The sequence below is a fragment of the Haliaeetus albicilla genome, chromosome 8, assembly GCF_947461875.1.
Source record: "Haliaeetus albicilla chromosome 8, bHalAlb1.1, whole genome shotgun sequence".
Taxonomy (NCBI): domain Eukaryota; kingdom Metazoa; phylum Chordata; class Aves; order Accipitriformes; family Accipitridae; genus Haliaeetus; species Haliaeetus albicilla.
The window spans coordinates 43,279,160-43,293,790 of record NC_091490.1 but is presented as its reverse complement, the minus strand read 5'-3'; the positions used below and the strand labels follow the sequence as shown (position 1 = coordinate 43,293,790).

At 62.7% G+C, this 14,631-nt stretch overlaps 2 protein-coding genes across 4 annotated transcripts; one reads left to right on the top strand and one right to left on the bottom strand.

Annotated features, from left to right (window-relative positions):
• Positions 1–5,676: 5,676 nt before the first annotated feature.
• On the top strand, positions 5,677–8,421 carry NR2C2AP (nuclear receptor 2C2 associated protein). The gene is made up of 6 exons (XM_069790467.1): positions 5,677–5,739; positions 6,763–6,824; positions 6,996–7,086; positions 7,216–7,321; positions 7,673–7,741; positions 8,036–8,421. Exons 2-6 carry the CDS (start codon positions 6,784–6,786, stop codon positions 8,149–8,151), a joined length of 423 nt encoding a protein of 140 aa, XP_069646568.1. The 5' UTR covers positions 5,677–5,739; positions 6,763–6,783; the 3' UTR covers positions 8,152–8,421.
• A 522-nt stretch (positions 8,422–8,943) lies between these two features.
• Positions 8,944–14,544, bottom strand: RFXANK (regulatory factor X associated ankyrin containing protein). Of its 3 annotated transcripts, none has more exons than XM_069790458.1 (10): positions 14,336–14,544; positions 13,507–13,721; positions 13,199–13,276; positions 12,444–12,524; positions 12,020–12,085; positions 11,746–11,846; positions 10,596–10,721; positions 10,008–10,074; positions 9,691–9,771; positions 8,944–9,327 (listed from the first exon to the last, which is right to left on the bottom strand). In XM_069790458.1, exons 2-10 carry the CDS (start codon positions 13,712–13,714, stop codon positions 9,269–9,271), a joined length of 867 nt encoding a protein of 288 aa, XP_069646559.1. In that variant the 5' UTR covers positions 13,715–13,721; positions 14,336–14,544; the 3' UTR covers positions 8,944–9,268. The 3 variants fall into 3 exon arrangements, with proteins under 3 accessions (XP_069646559.1, XP_069646556.1, XP_069646558.1); XM_069790455.1 differs by lacking the exon at positions 14,336–14,544 and adding an exon at positions 14,120–14,246; XM_069790457.1 differs by lacking the exon at positions 14,336–14,544 and adding an exon at positions 14,028–14,161.
• Positions 14,545–14,631: the final 87 nt, after the last annotated feature.

The window sequence follows — 14,631 nt, the reverse complement described above, 5'->3', positions numbered from 1 at the left end:
CATGCTGCCCACAGCCTAAACCCTTCCTCCCGCTCTTCATCTTCCTAAGCTTCATCCGGAAAGCCAGCGGCACCGGCAGGGTCTGATCCGCACGACACATCGTGCATGGGTCGGGGATTAGATGGGTTCATCCGGGAACCCGGCTCCTTCCCGCACCCAGCGGTGGGGGGGACGTCCCCCCAGCACCCACCTCCTGTGGGCCACCCTTCGCGAACGAGCACCAGGCGCGGTGACGAAGCTGCACCCAGCCTTGACTCTGACCCACAACGGGTCCGTGGCGCTAAAAGGCTGTGGGGAGAGCGGAGCTGGAGCCGCTCGGGGACTCAAACCTCAAGGGGCAGGTGAGGGGGGGAAGTGGAGGGACCCCGGGCACCCACCCATCCACCACCTGGGGCCCCGGCTGGGCCCCGGCAGAGGCAACGTGGCTGATCTGCCACCGGCCATTTGTCTTGGTGAGGAAGGTGCCGGCAGTGAGTTATCGGAGCTCTCGTCTCGAGTGGAGATAAATGTCATAACAGACACGAGCCAGCGCGGCTTATGGATGGGGATTTAATAGACACCTCTCCCCCCGCCCGCTTCCCTGCGCCAGCAGCTGCTCGGCACCCGGGGACCGCAGCCCGCGGCGGGGTGGCAGTGGGCACCAGCTCCTCTGCTGGCACCAGTTTGGAGCCCCGGTGTCCCCCCAGCTGGTCACTCCAGCTGGGAGGTGACTTCATGGGGTCCCCCCGTCCCCCGGGCCCAACCTGGAGCCCCAACATCCCGCCGTGGCCATCCCTCCATCCATGTGGGAGAGCCAGATCCTCCTGGCACGGAGGGATGTCCCCATGTCCCCATCCTTGCCCAGCTCGCGGTTCCTTCCACACCCCCAGCCCCACATCCAGCCCGTCCTTGCAGCATCGCCCTGGGAGCACCGATGGCTCTGCCCCGAGCTGCTCCCACGAGGCAGCACCTGTGTCACCGGGTCCCCACCGCTCCCCGTGTCCCCAGCCCCACCGGTGACAGGCCGAGTGGTCCTGGGGGCAGCGGTGGTTGGGGTCACTCCATCCCTCGGTTCCGCTCACTCGTTCCCGGCCCCGGTGGGTTTTGCACTGGCATCTGCCAGGGCGAGCAGGGACCCAAGTGTCTTTTTGAGCCCGGAACGCTGGGTTTCTGGTGAAATCCTGCAGCAGTGTTGCCGTGACGACCCTCCTGCAGTTTCCATCCAGAGATGTTTTCCTTTGTTGTGACAGGGACGCGGGGAGGCGGCCGCCGGCGATTGGGGTGCGTGGCGGTGATGGCGAGGGGTTCACACCACGACGGGCAGGGACCCGCCGCTGCCCCCGGGGAGACCCGGTGGGTCTCCGGCACTGGCGTGGGGTTGGGGGGAATCCGCACGGCTTCAGCGTAACCCTGGCTTGGCCTCGGCCACCCAGGGGACAGCAGGGGGGCCAGGAGCCACACGTGACGTGAGTTTGATAGGTCTCAGCCAGGTCTCGCTCCCATCGAGACCCAGAACAGAGAGGTGATGTGGCCAACCCACAGCGTGGGGACAGGCATGGGGACACTGTAGAGTCCCAAACGGGATGGAGGCGTTGGGTCTGCGAAAGCAGGTGGCGAAGCGCCCTCGTCACCCCGATGACAGAGCCAGTTTGGGGGGGGTGTTGAGGCCAGGAGCCTCCCGAGCTCCAGCGCTGCCTCGTTTGGCAGCCGGGGCCACGGCGCCGTGACCGGGGTGCTGAGCAGCATCGCCACCGCCATCCCGTGGGTGCTGAGCACCAGGGAACTGGGGTGCCAGGCACCCTCCCTGCGCGGCGAGGGGCCCCGCAGTTCCCCACAGCCGGAGCGCAGCCGCGTGCCCCGGTCCCCGCATCGCCGGGGGTGCGCGGGGGGACCCCGTCCCGCGCCCCGCGGAGCCGCTTGTTATTCCGCTCAGGTCCGCCGGCGGCTAATGAAGCCCGTTCCAGGAGAGCTGCCACATTCATCGGGAGAGCGGCTTAGTAATGAGGCCTCTGCCACCGCAGCTGGGGCCAGCGCTCGGGGCACTGGCACGGGGACAGACAGCGGGCGGGAGGGCGGACGGACGGACAGACGGCTCCGTGGCAGGGCGAACCAGCAGCTGGTGCCTGTGTTGGCTGAGATGTTGGTCCAAAGCTGGCACTGGAGCAGGGCAGGACTCCTCGACTCGGGGTCTGCTCCGGAGGGGACAGGCTGAGACCTGGCACCACGGACCCGCTTCCGTGCTGCCCCTGACCCCTCGCCCGCTGCTCCTCGCCCCAGCTGCAGTTTGTTTCTGCTTTCGGCCAGGGCCAAACCCACCTCGTGGCACAATCTGGACATGGTGGTAAGGGCACCCCATCCCGGGCTGGGGTCTGCAGCATCCCTCTGGGGACAGAGGGACCCTGCCCTGGCCAGGCCCAACTTCCCTCCAAACCCGCTGGCAGGATGCATTGATTTTATTTTCTGTTTCCATGGCAACTGCCTCCTTCCCTTCCCCCTTCTGGCAGCCGGACCCGCTCTTTCGCCCTCCCGCAGCACCCAGCCCCGCCAGCACCCACCGTCCACCACGGACACGGGGGACACAAGCTGTGACCCAACATGGTCCCCTCCTCCAGGGACTCTCCGGGGTGGCAATGCCACCAGCTCAGCATCCGCAAGCAGGACCCAACCCTGCACCCCGGTGCCCACCGCGACGCCCATGGGTGATTTTGGGGGAGCTGCCGGCAGGGCTGGCATGGGTCTGGGAGCAGGTGCAGGGGACACCAGCCCCAGTCAGCCCCTCTCTGACACCAGCAATAATTAGCAGCAGGGCCGGCAGGACGCCGCACTGGTTCATTAGCCAGGGCGGTAATTCCCCCCGGCACTGCCGGCGCGGGGACGCCGAGCAGCATCCCCCGTTAGCAGAGCCAAGCTCATTAACAGCACATCCTACCCCCACACCTGCTCATGGCTGATGTGCCGCCTCTCCGGCACCCCCTGCACGGTGGCACCAGTGGAGAGGACACCGGCACTGCAGTGATCCGGTCACAAGCCTGGTGCCCTCACCCCTTTGGGAGTAAATGCCAGTTTGTGGCTTAAAAGCAGGGCTATAATAAGATAATTATAATTATATCCTTTTATCCATCCCCTTCCAAAGGGACGCACCCGTCGCTGCCCTGCACATCTCCTTCCCAGCGCGGAGATGCCACCACATTGTTATTTAGCATTAATTACCGGCTGTGCCAAATCCTGCCCTTCCAGGTCCCCCTGGCCCCCCCGGGACCCCCAGCCCCTCTGCACAGACAGGGGGAATAAAGGCAGAGGCACAGCCCGGAGAACAGGCAGGGCCCTGTGCCAGGCAGAGAGGCCGCGGTGTTGAATAACGCCTGTGCCGCGTTCACCGGTAATCTCCAGTGTTTACACGGAAGTGGAAATCAATCGCCACAAATAATTAACGGCGAAGGGCACAACACCCGCTTCTTCTTCGGAAGCGGCTCCCGGCGCCAGCCAGGGTTGCTCAGCAAAACTCACACGCCGGCACCCGCCGCACAAAAGGCGACGGCACCCGTTTCCTGCACCGCCGGCACGAGGTGGCCACGCCGGCACAGGGCCAGCATCCCGGCGACTCGCGGGTGGGAGCTCACGCCCGGTGGGAGCGGGGGGTCTGGATCTCTGCCGGCGCCTGGTTTGGCACCAGCCTTTCTATTAGCTCTTGGATAAAATGCAAAGGCCCCCCCGGCGGGCGGCTGAGTGCCGGGGCTGGATGGCAGCCGGGAGCCAACGCCGACGCCAAGCTGCTCCCGGCGCAGCCCGGGGCGAAACAGCTGCATTTACCACCCGCTTCGTTCCTCGAGAGCGAGGAAGATGCTGAGGCTGAAGAGCCCCCGGGCCGGAGTGCTGTCCCCCCGGTTGCCCCCAAACAGGCAGGGCTGGAGGGGCCAGGGGGTCACCGGGGTGAGGGGGGACGGTGCCGGCAGGCGCGGGCAGGAGGTGATGCGGCGGCGGTGGCACAAATGGCAGACCCATCCCTGATGCGTGATGAGCCGAGGGGCAATTAAGGCTCCTGCGGTTTTTGACCCAATTTCTTAGGCGAAACTCGGTGGGGGGGGAGAAGGGGAGGAAGGAGGAGGAAGACGGAGCACGTCACGTGTGTACTAGTGTGTGTCACCGCATGTGCGTGCGTGCACGGGCGCACACGTGTGTGCTCTGCGACACGCGTGTGCCAGCACGTGCAAGCGTGTGCACAGCCCCAGCCGGGGGCCGAGCCCCCAGAGCCGCGCTGCGAGGGGGAGGTGACGGCTTTGCAGCACTCGGCTGGTTTTATTTTTGCTTGCGGCTGAGCGCAGGCAGCCTCGGCGCGGCTGCCGTGACTCATGCAGGCAGCCCAGCACCCGGGGAGGTTTGGGAGGGCTGCAGAGCACCGCTGTGCCGTCGCCTTGCGTTGCCTCCACCAGCAAGGCGGCGACGGGGGCCGTGGGACCACCGTAGGGTCAAGGCTTGGCAACCTCGCCGAGCACCGGGGCACGTCCGCAAAGACCTGGGGCTGTGGGCAAGCATAGCGGTACCATATGCTGCGAAGGATAATTTTAAGCAGCTGCCGTGTTATATGTGTGCGTGTGTGTATGTGGGGGGGGTGATTTCTCCCCACACGGCTGCTCCGGGCTCCCTGTGGCTCCCTCGCAGGCTGGGGGGGCAGCTCAGCCCTGCCTGGCCGGGGGTGCCCACGGGAGAGCCGGCCCTGCCGCGCTGGCCGAGAGGCAGCAGGGAGGGCTTGGATTTCCCCGTGCTTTGTGCTGGTGACTTGCATCCAGGGGGATGCTGGGGTGCGCAGGGATGCTGGAACATGCAGGGATGACCGAGCGTGCAGGGATGCTCTAACACAGGGGTGCTCCAGTGCAGGCATGCCCGAGCATGGGGGGGTGCTGGAGCATGGGGGGGTGCTGGAGCATGCAGGGATGCTGGAGCACGCAGGGATGTTAGGATGTGCGGGATGCTGGAGCAGGCGGGAATGCTGGGATGTGCAGGATGCCGAAGCACGCAGGGATGCTGAGGCACGCAGGGATGCTGGGATGTGCAGGGTGCTGGAGCATGCAGGGATGGTAGAGCATGCAGGGATGGTAGAGCATGCAGGGCTGCTGGGATGTGCAGGATGCTGGGATGTGCGGGGTGCTGGGATGTGCAGGATGCTGGAACACGCAGGGATGCTGGGATGTGCGGGATGCTGGGATGTGCGAGATGCTGGAGCACGCAGGGATGCTGGGATGTGCGGGATGCCGGGCCGTGCAAGGATTCCTGCACACCCGCGCTCCCTCCCTGCAGTCTCTCTCCGCCGCTATTTTCAGCAGCGCTCCACCAGTGCCACCTACAGAGCTGGCCCAGGAGGGCACCCGGCCGCCCCCAGCCCAGAGCCCGGCGGGCCCCCCCCTCACTTTGGAGCCGGGGTGTGTGTGTGGGGGTGTACCCTGTACCCCCGTCCCCAGAGCCGTGCAGGGGCCCGGGGGGACGCTGGGGGGGGGGGGAGCATTGCAGAAGGGGTGAAACCCGGGGGGGACACGGCACCCACAGGGGTGCTGCATGGTTGGGGGGGGGGAGCAGGGTGCTGCACATCCCCCCCACACCCCCCCCGCCGTGGGGGGGGTGCAGGGGGGCCAGGACGCCCCCGCACGCCCGTGTCCCCGCGGTGGGGAGGGCGGAGCGCTCCGGCGGGGAGGGCCGGGGGGGGAGGCGTTCCCGGCCGGCCGGTGCCGGGGAAGCAGTTCCGCCGCTTCCTGCGCCGGGCGGGCGGTGAGTGCGGGGCGGCCGGAGGGGACGGGGATGGGCGCGGGGGCGGGACCCGCGGGTGGCCGGTGCTGCGCGGGTACCCCGGTGCTTGCCCCGGTGTCCTTATGGCCGCTCGCCGGTCCCCAGTTGCTGCTCAGGGGTCCCCGGTGCTGCCGGGGTGCCCCCAGTGCTGCTCAGGGGTCCCCAGTGGTGCTAAGGGGTCCCCATCGCTGCCCGGGGGTCCCCAGTTGCTGCTCAAGGGTCCCCAGTACTGCTCGTGGGTCCCCAGTGCTGCCAGGGTGCCCCCAGTGCTGCTCAGGGGTCCCCAATGCTGCTAAGGGGTCCCCATCACTGCCCGGGGGTCCCCAGTTGCTGCTCAAGGGTCCCCAGTGTTGCTCGGGGGTCCCCAGTGCTGCTCGGGGTGTCCCCAGTGTTGCTCAGGGGTCCCCAGTGCTTCCAGGGTGCCCCCAGTGCTGCTAAGGGGTCCCCATCACTGCCCGGGGGTCCCCAGTTGCTGCTCAAGGGTCCCCAGTGTTGCTCGGGGGTCCCCAGTGCTGCTCGGGGTGTCCCCAGTGTTGCTCAGGGGTCCCCAGTGCTTCCAGGGTGCCCCCAGTGCTGCTCGGGGGTCCCCAGTGCTGCTCAAGGGTCACCAATGCTGCCGGAGTGCCCCCAGTGCTGCTAAGGGGTCCCCAATGGTGCTAAGGGGTCCCCATCCCTGCCCAGGGGTCCCCAGTGCTGCTCATGGTGTCCCCAGTGCTGCCAGGGTGCCCCCAATGCTGCTAGGGTGTCCCCATCGCTGCCTGGGGGTCCCCAGTGCTGCTAAGGTGCCCCCAATGCTGCCAGAGTGCCCCCAGTGCTGCTCAGGGATTTCCTGTGCTGTCTGGGTGCCTCCAATGCTGCTCAGGGGTCCCCAGTGCTGTCCAGGGGTCTCCATTGCTGCTCGGGGTGCCCCCAGTACCATCTGGGTGCCCCCAATGCTGCTCGGGGGTCCCCAATGCTGCCAGGTTGTCCCCATTTTTGCCCCTCGCTGACCCCATCTCTCTGCAGGCAGCACGGCTGCAGGCAACGATGCCCGTGGAGCCCCTGATCTGCGCCGACACAGCCACGCGGTGAGTCCCGACCCCCGAGGGGATGGTGGGCAGCGGGGTGCTGCGGCCACCACCCCCCGGCGAGTCCCTCCTGGGTGCCACATGCTGTCCCCTGGCCCTGTGGGGGACACGTGTCCCATCGCTGACACCATCCCCATCGCGTCCCCGGGATGGTGGCACGTGTCCCTGCAGGGTGAGCTCCGTGCTTAACCGGGATGTGAAGCAGTTTGGAAAGAAGCACATGTTCGACACGAATGAGGAGACATGCTGGAACTCAGACCAGGTGGGGGGATGAGGATGGGGGAAGACAGAAGGGTGGGACGGGAGCCGTGCATGGGATGGGAGCCGTGCACATGACGAACGCCCCGCTCTCCCCACCGTGACGGAGCCCTGGTGTCATTCCTGCCTTCAGGGCACGTGCCAGTGGGTCACCCTGGATTTCCCTCGCACCGTCAAGGTCTCACAGCTCCACATCCAGTTCCAGGGAGGATTCTCCAGCCGGCTATGCACGCTGGAAGGTAAGGAGCTGGTTTGGGGGGCACGAGGGTCCCTCTGCCTCAGTTTACCCACACCTGGATCCCACAGCTGTTTGTTGTGAGGCCCAGAGGTATTTGTTAGCGTTCCTGAAACCCAAGAGAGGCTGAGGCCGTGGGCTGGAGCAGAGAGGGGTGAATACCAAGGACCTGGAGTTCTCCAGGACACTTTGGGTGCAGATGGGAACCTGGTCCTTTAGATGGACCACTGCTGCCAGCCCTGCAGCAGAGCCAAGGCAGGGAAGATTTTTGGGGCAGCCGAGGCCGTGGCAGCTGTTGGCGTCTCCCCCATCACGTGAGCCTCCGCACGGCTGCTTCCACCCTTGCCCTCCGCAGGCTGCAGAGCAGGTGAAGAACTGGTGAAAATATCTGACCTGTACCCCGAGGACATCAACGCCATGCAGATATCCTTTGCTGTGCTGCGGGCTGGGTCGAACGGCTTGGCGGGTGGGCTCAGAGCCACCCGCGGCTGTGGAGGGGTGGGGGGGCAATGGCAGAGCTGCAATTTAAACAACAGACCTGTTGGGTGCTTGTTGGCACTTTGCTCCCACTAAAGCAACTCAGCGGAGCTGGAGCAAATCCGGACATCACTGGCTACAGTGCACCGGGGTGCGAGCCCCACGTGGGCCCCCCCAGAGCAGGTCTCCCAAATGTCATGGTATCCCCCTGCCTATTTTTCTCCTTTACGGGCCCTGCACAGATTCCAGGTGGAGGAGATGGTGCTGGATAAGCTGAAGATCACCTTTGAGAACAGCACTGACTTCTTCGGGAGGATCGTGGTGTACCACCTCGGGGTGCTGGGGGAGAGGCTCTAGGGCAATGGTGAGGGACAGCGTGGGGGGCCGCTCTCCCATCACCCGCGTTCCCCCACAGGGACTCTGCTGCGTAGGGGGAAACGGGACAGCAAATCCCGCCAGCAGGGATGTGCTGCCCCCAATTCCACCCCAAGGCTCTGAGAGGGGACCCCCAGCCCCACGGGATGGCAGTGACAGAGGGACACCAGTGCAGAGATCCATGTGCTGGACTTCCAAGCCTTTGGTGGGACACAGCTTGTGTAACCAGCTGAATAAAAGGTGTCCCAGCTCCTTCCCGGCTGCTCCTTGGGCAAGTGCCACCCCGGGACGGAGCCCTTCAGGGTTTGCCATGGCAAAGCCAGTGCATGGCTTGAGCAGGAGAGAGGAGAAGTGCCCCCTCCATGTGCTGTGGGCTCTGGCTGTCTCTCACCTTTGCTAACCACCCCTGAACTTCTTGGAGCGGCTGTTTGTGGCCTCGCGGGGCTCCGGCTTGGGATTGCAGCGTGCCAGCTGTCGGCCGGGGCCGTGCCGTGTTCCTGGCTGGCAGGGTGATGCTTCCTGCAGGGTTTTGCTCCTGCCTATGGATATTTCCCTGGCTGGTTATAGTGCTGAGTGCAGGGAGGGCTTGGCAAGATTATGGGTGTAAGACAGAACTTCCCTCTTCAAAGAGGCAGCTCTAGAGAGGGCACTGGGGGGGTGCAGGCCTTGAAGAGGCTGGTTGGCCCAGTTCCCCTCGCGGTTCCCCAGTAGCTGCTGCTGGGATCGGGGACTGGCAGCTGTGACAGGCCGAGGCAATGGACAAGGCTCCACACGGCTGCTTTAGAGTTTACTTCCAATAATGCAATACCTGAATGCGCACACGGACAAAGCAGCTGAGCCCAGACAGCGCAGAAATGCAGCTGCCATGAGAAACGAGTGTCCCAGCGTGCGAGGCACTGTGGCTGTGCCACCCTCCAGGAGAGGCATAGATCCAGTGAGGGCAGGCAGTTCCCGACTTTCTCCGCATGCTCCTTGCTCGAAGCATCGTGCTGCTGCCCGTTTTGGGATGGCTGGGTGAGGCCACGTTGGTCCCAGAAGAGAGCCCTGTGTCAGCCAGGAGAAGCGCTGGTGCTGCAGCAGTGCAGTGTGAGCTGCCATGTCACTCTAGCTCCTTGTTCTGAAATAGCTTGAGGATGTGATTTTCAATAACCTGTTGGACTAACGGAGGGGAGAGAAGTGAAACCCAGGGTAGCCAAGCCGGTGAGAAGCCAGTGCTGCTGTGGGCAGGACCTGGTCACCATTTTGCTCCCATTTTCCAGTGGAAGGCTGGAAAACCCCTGTCTCCAGGGGACATCTCCCCTGTCCCATCCCTAACGCCAACACAGCTCTGGTTTGGGAGCAGGAGCAAGGGGAACAGGACCCATCTTGATTTCTCTGGCTTAGTTTCTCTATGTGGCAGAGCAGGGAGCTGTGGTGGAAGGTCAAAGAAAGCCCCAAGCAGGGCAGGAAGCTGGGAATTGCCTGGAGGCTTTTTGGGGAGGGAAGGCAGGGGTCCCTGCCAGACATGGAGGGGACACTTGCCTTTCTTGTGTCCCAGGGCCACGGCCAGATCCATCGGGGTGTAGCCAGAATCTGCCTCCATCGTCAGGTCTGCGCCGCGAGCTGCAAGCAGGCAGTGGAGATCAGGGCACGGCACTTCTCTGCCGATGTGGCATCCCCTCTGGGTCAGGCACAGGGTGAGGGGACCCCAAAAAAGGTGCCCGTCCTGGCTGGGCAGCCCCCCATGGCTGGAGGGCTGCTCAGTTTCTCCCCCCAGGCGTGTCACGCTCTGTCCCCAAGGCGGTTACCAACGAGCAGAGATTTGAGGCCAAGGACTAAATGCAGATCTTCCCCGTTACCTAGTAGGGCCTCGACACACTTGACGTGATTGCCGCGCACGGCGTAGAGCAGAGGAGTGCCACCGTTCTGCAGGGAAAGGGAAGGAGCTGTGTCACTGTTGGCTTCGCACAGGGCCGCGCTCATGCAGCTCCTGCTTCTCCTGGAGCAGTAGGTCCCCGACCCACTGGGATCCCCTTTCTGCCCTGTCCCAGCTCTGGACTGGGTGTTTTCTTGCAGAGCAGCTCTGCGCAGGTTTTATTCTCTGTATGCCATACAGTAACTTTTAAATTGTGTAATTTTAAAGACAACCTTAGGTTCTGAGCGCTGTTTCCTTGTGGCTGGTAACATCACCAGTGTGAACAACTGAGGAAACCATTTAAAATTATTATTCAGATCAATTTCTCAAAACAACTGCATGAGCAGGCAAACGAGTGCTGTGAGCCTGGGAAGCATCTAGGAGAAAAGCATTGCTGCTAACTCAGCCCAGAATGATGTGAACTCGCTGCTGCTTTTTAAAAGGAGCTTTGCGGAGCCCCATCCGGGGCTTGGTGTCGCTCCCAGCACTGGCGTGATCCCTGCAGCGGCAGCCTGCACCCAGCGGCACTCACCCAGTCATAGATGTTGATATCCACGTTCCTCTCCAGCAGCATGATGACAATGTCGGTGTAGCCACCCATGCTGGCCAGGGACAGGGCGCTCTCCCGCTCCTTCGCCAGCGCGTGGGGGTCAGCACCCTGGGGACGGCACAGGCATTAGCCCCGATGAGTGAAGGAGCCCTGCTGAGACCTGAGGCACTCAGCACAGGCTGGGTACCCCAGGGGGGCTGATCATGGAGCCAGGTCCTGACAGCCTCATGGGGCAGAGATGGCTCACGTGTTCCCAGTGACCTCTCCTTTACCAAAATCCTTACTGGGCATATTTTAATCATAACCAAACATCTTGGGTGAGGGCTTAAAAGCCCTTCTGCAGTGTCAGTAAACTAAGCATGATGGTTCCTGTTACTCAGCCCTTTTTCCCATGACTAGTAGCAGTGCTACCAGCCCTGTCTAGATGCCTGTACAGTACCCACCATCTCTTTTGTTACTGATTTACCTAGAAAACCTCCCTGTCTTCCAAGCCCTGCCAGCCACAGACCTCTCCTGGATTTCATTATGGCCTTTATCAATGTCTCACCTCATTTATTTTAGGTTCTGTTTCTCTCTGGTAATGCATTGCAATTTTGCTGCTAATACAGTAACAGAGCCAGAGTTTGGCCAGCGCTTGTAGCGTGAGCATTTGCTGATCACCGGACACACGTGGATGTGGGACTGAGCTTTGGGGAGCAGCTTGATCCAGACTGCAGGGGGATCTGGTTCCTGCTCATCCCCCGACAGTCCTCAACTGCAAGCCTGACACTCAAGGACGATGCAGCAATGAGTTCATTAACTGCAACGATACCTCGGCGAGCACATTTGCTGGCAGATTACAGGGCCCAAGTGATAAGCCTGATCTCAAATTACCAATAAGCAGATATTTAATTACAAACAGTTATTGCTAACTGTGAGATAAGGCTCTTCATGCTCCTGACTTAGCTCACAGCCCAATGGGGAGTAGCATCCGACAGTGTCTGAGCCATTAGCTCTGCAAACGTGTCTTGTTTGGTGCCATGGGAAAGATCAGCTGAGATGGTACCAGGATAGTGCTGGACAATTTGGCAGCCACCAGGGTTGGAGATGGGACATCTCCTGTTAACGAGGTGCTGTGTGAGCGTGGCCTTACCCATTCCAGCAGGTGACGGACCATTTCGATCTCTCCGAAGGCTGCAGCCCAGATCAGCGGTGTGAAACCTCTCTCATCAGGTTTATTTACCAAGTTCTCGCCTGCACAAACATGGATGAGACATTGTAAATAGGAAGGGTAAAGCCTTCTCTGCTCCCTGTCCTCCCAGTAAACCCAGCAAAGGCTGTAAAACTAAGCTGTGGGTTTATCAAAGAGAGTGCTGTGACCTGGCAGGACTCTGCATGATCTGGGGTCAGAACCCAAAGAGATGTACCTTTCCGAAGATGCTCCTTCAGCTGGCTGAGCTCACCTTGGGCAGCAAGCTGGTGGATGGACAATGCTGGGGGGATAGAAAGAATTCACCCATCAGGACAAAATGTTTCCCCAGCTCAGCAACCACCATCTGCAAGTGGGTCCCTGCAAGCCTGGCGAGGTGGTAACTGGCCAGCCCCCATCTAAGCCCCCAAAAGCCCGAAGTGTAACACCCTTCTGCCACTCAGCAGTGGGGACAGCCAGCCACGGCAAGTGCTGAGAGCAACAGCACTGGAGGGAGCAACCTGAGAGACTGCCCCAGTGGACACTGAACAGCGTGGCAGCAGGAGACAGAGGCTCCAGCCCTGCTGTCCCTCTGTTCCCCCTACAACCCATACGCATCTGCGTCTGAGATGCGCAGCCCCGCTCTGCCCGGTGGTACTCACTGTCCAGCGTGGCTGGGAGGGCTGAGACCTCATTGCCTCGCTGCCTGTTCGTCAGTGTGTTTGTGTGCTTCAGGGGGAAACCTGTTCCAGAGAGAGGAGAGAGTCAGGGCATGTCTCCTCTGTGCACAGGGAGGAACAACACTGACTTGAGGCCAAGAGCGTCTGTTCCCTCCTGTCCCTGGCAAAAACTGAGTCCTGCAAAAAAGGAGTTATTCCCTTGCAAGTAAAGAGCCTGGAGGCTGAGGTTTGACCAGTGCACAGGGACCAACAGCTGAGCAGGGAAGATAAAACAGCCCGAACAGCTGCCCAAGGAGGGGCAGAGTCCATCTGGGGCACCGCAGGAGGCAGGGATCTGGCATTAATGACATAATTGCACACGATATACTGCAGAGGACAGCCTGGGGGATGCACTCAAGTTCATCCTCATATTTCCTCCCCTTGAAGATCTCCACTTGGAAATCTCAATGTGTTTTCAACAAGCGATTCGCAGTTTAATTAGGAAAGTATATGAAAAGAGTTTGCCATCTCCAGTTCCACTGCGTGGAGCTGCAGTGACCTCTCACTGCTGGCACAAGTCATCACCAGGGTCTGGGTTTGGACTTGGCCTTGCCACATTGTGGGAGGGAGTGGCAGCAGAAAAAGACTTTTTTCTAGCTGCCTTTGTGGGATGAGAGATCCAGATGACCTCTCCCACACCTGTCTCCCGCTGAGGCTGCACCTGAGCATCTGTGAGCACCAGGCTCTGCATCACTCACTGTCAAGGGCCAAGAGCTCGGTGCTCCTCTGCCTGTCCATCGAGGCAGTCGAGGGTTTCGGGAGAGCGTCTCTTCCACCTACAAAACAAGGGCGGCCATTAGGGACCTCAGTTCTGCTTGTTGGGGAGCAGGCTGGGCTCCACAAACGGCACGAGACCCAACCGGCACGGCAAGCACCCCGCGTGCACCCCAATCCCCAGGACGGAGGGCACGTTAATCCCAGTTTACAGAGCGACAGACGCTGCAGGGTCCCGGGTTCGTGCATGCCCCGTCTTGGCTCCCACCGCCCCGTCACCCCCAGCACTCACCGTCCCTGCGGTCCAAGCGTGTCGTGTCCTGGTCCGGCCGCAGACATCCCGGGGGAACACGGCTGTCCCCCGTCCCCCTGCTCACAGCCAGCTTCTCTGCGGCTGCTGCTCCCTCCACTCCGTTTTCATCTTCTTTTGGCACCTCCCGGGCGTCCCCGTCATTTGGGGGGGTCTCCACGAGACGATCGACTGCCACTTCACCTTCCATGGGACAGCTGCCACAGAACAAGGCGTTAGGAAGGGGCGGGGGGGGAAAGTGGGGAGGGGACAGCGGGGTGGGGGTGAAGCACCAAACTCCTCGTTGCCGGCAGGCGCAATTTTTGGGGGTCCCCCCCTTGCCCCTCTCCGACCAGCCTCCCCACAAAACCTCCGGTTGTGGAAGCATCGCGAAGATGTACCGGGACCATCACCGAGCACGGTCGCTGAGCGGACCGAGCCAGGGCGGGTCGGAGGGACACCCCCCCCCCAAAACCAACCCACACCCACACCCCCCCCGTTCTCCCCGGCCACCCCACTCCCACCTCCAGCCATCCCTGCCCCCTGGGCTGATCGGTGGGCCCCGTGTCCCGGCTCAGACCGGGTCACCGTTCCCCGGTGAAGAGTCTGGGCTCACCCCCGGTATCCTCCGGTGCAGGGCCGCCCCCCCTCGCCGCCCCGTTCCCGGTTCCCGCCTCCCGTCCCGGCACTTCCCCTTCTTCCGGCCTCAACCGGGGCGGCCTGGCAAGGCCCAGCCGGGCTAGGGGAGGGGAAAGGGGGGGAAGGGGAAGGCTGCCTGAGGGGAATGGGGGGCACAGTGGGGGGACACACACCTCCCCCCCCCCAGCTCCACCTGCTGGAGGCCGGGCGAGGCAGAAAGCCTGGCGTTAAAGCGACAGGCCCTTTCCGTGGGACGGGGACACGGCGTGGAGGTGGTCGTGGGGCAGCAGGTCCTCGCTGATCATGGCGGGGGGGGGGAGGAGGACGGGCGACCCCCCGCTCCCCAAATTTGTCCCTCGTCCCGCACGGGGCTCCACGTCCCGCTCCCGCCTGAGCGGCTCCGGCAACACAGGTCCTGGGGGTGGGAGGGCTCCGGTCCCACAGACCCACGGAGGGGCTGTGAGGGGACAAGTGGCCGATGGTGGTGGT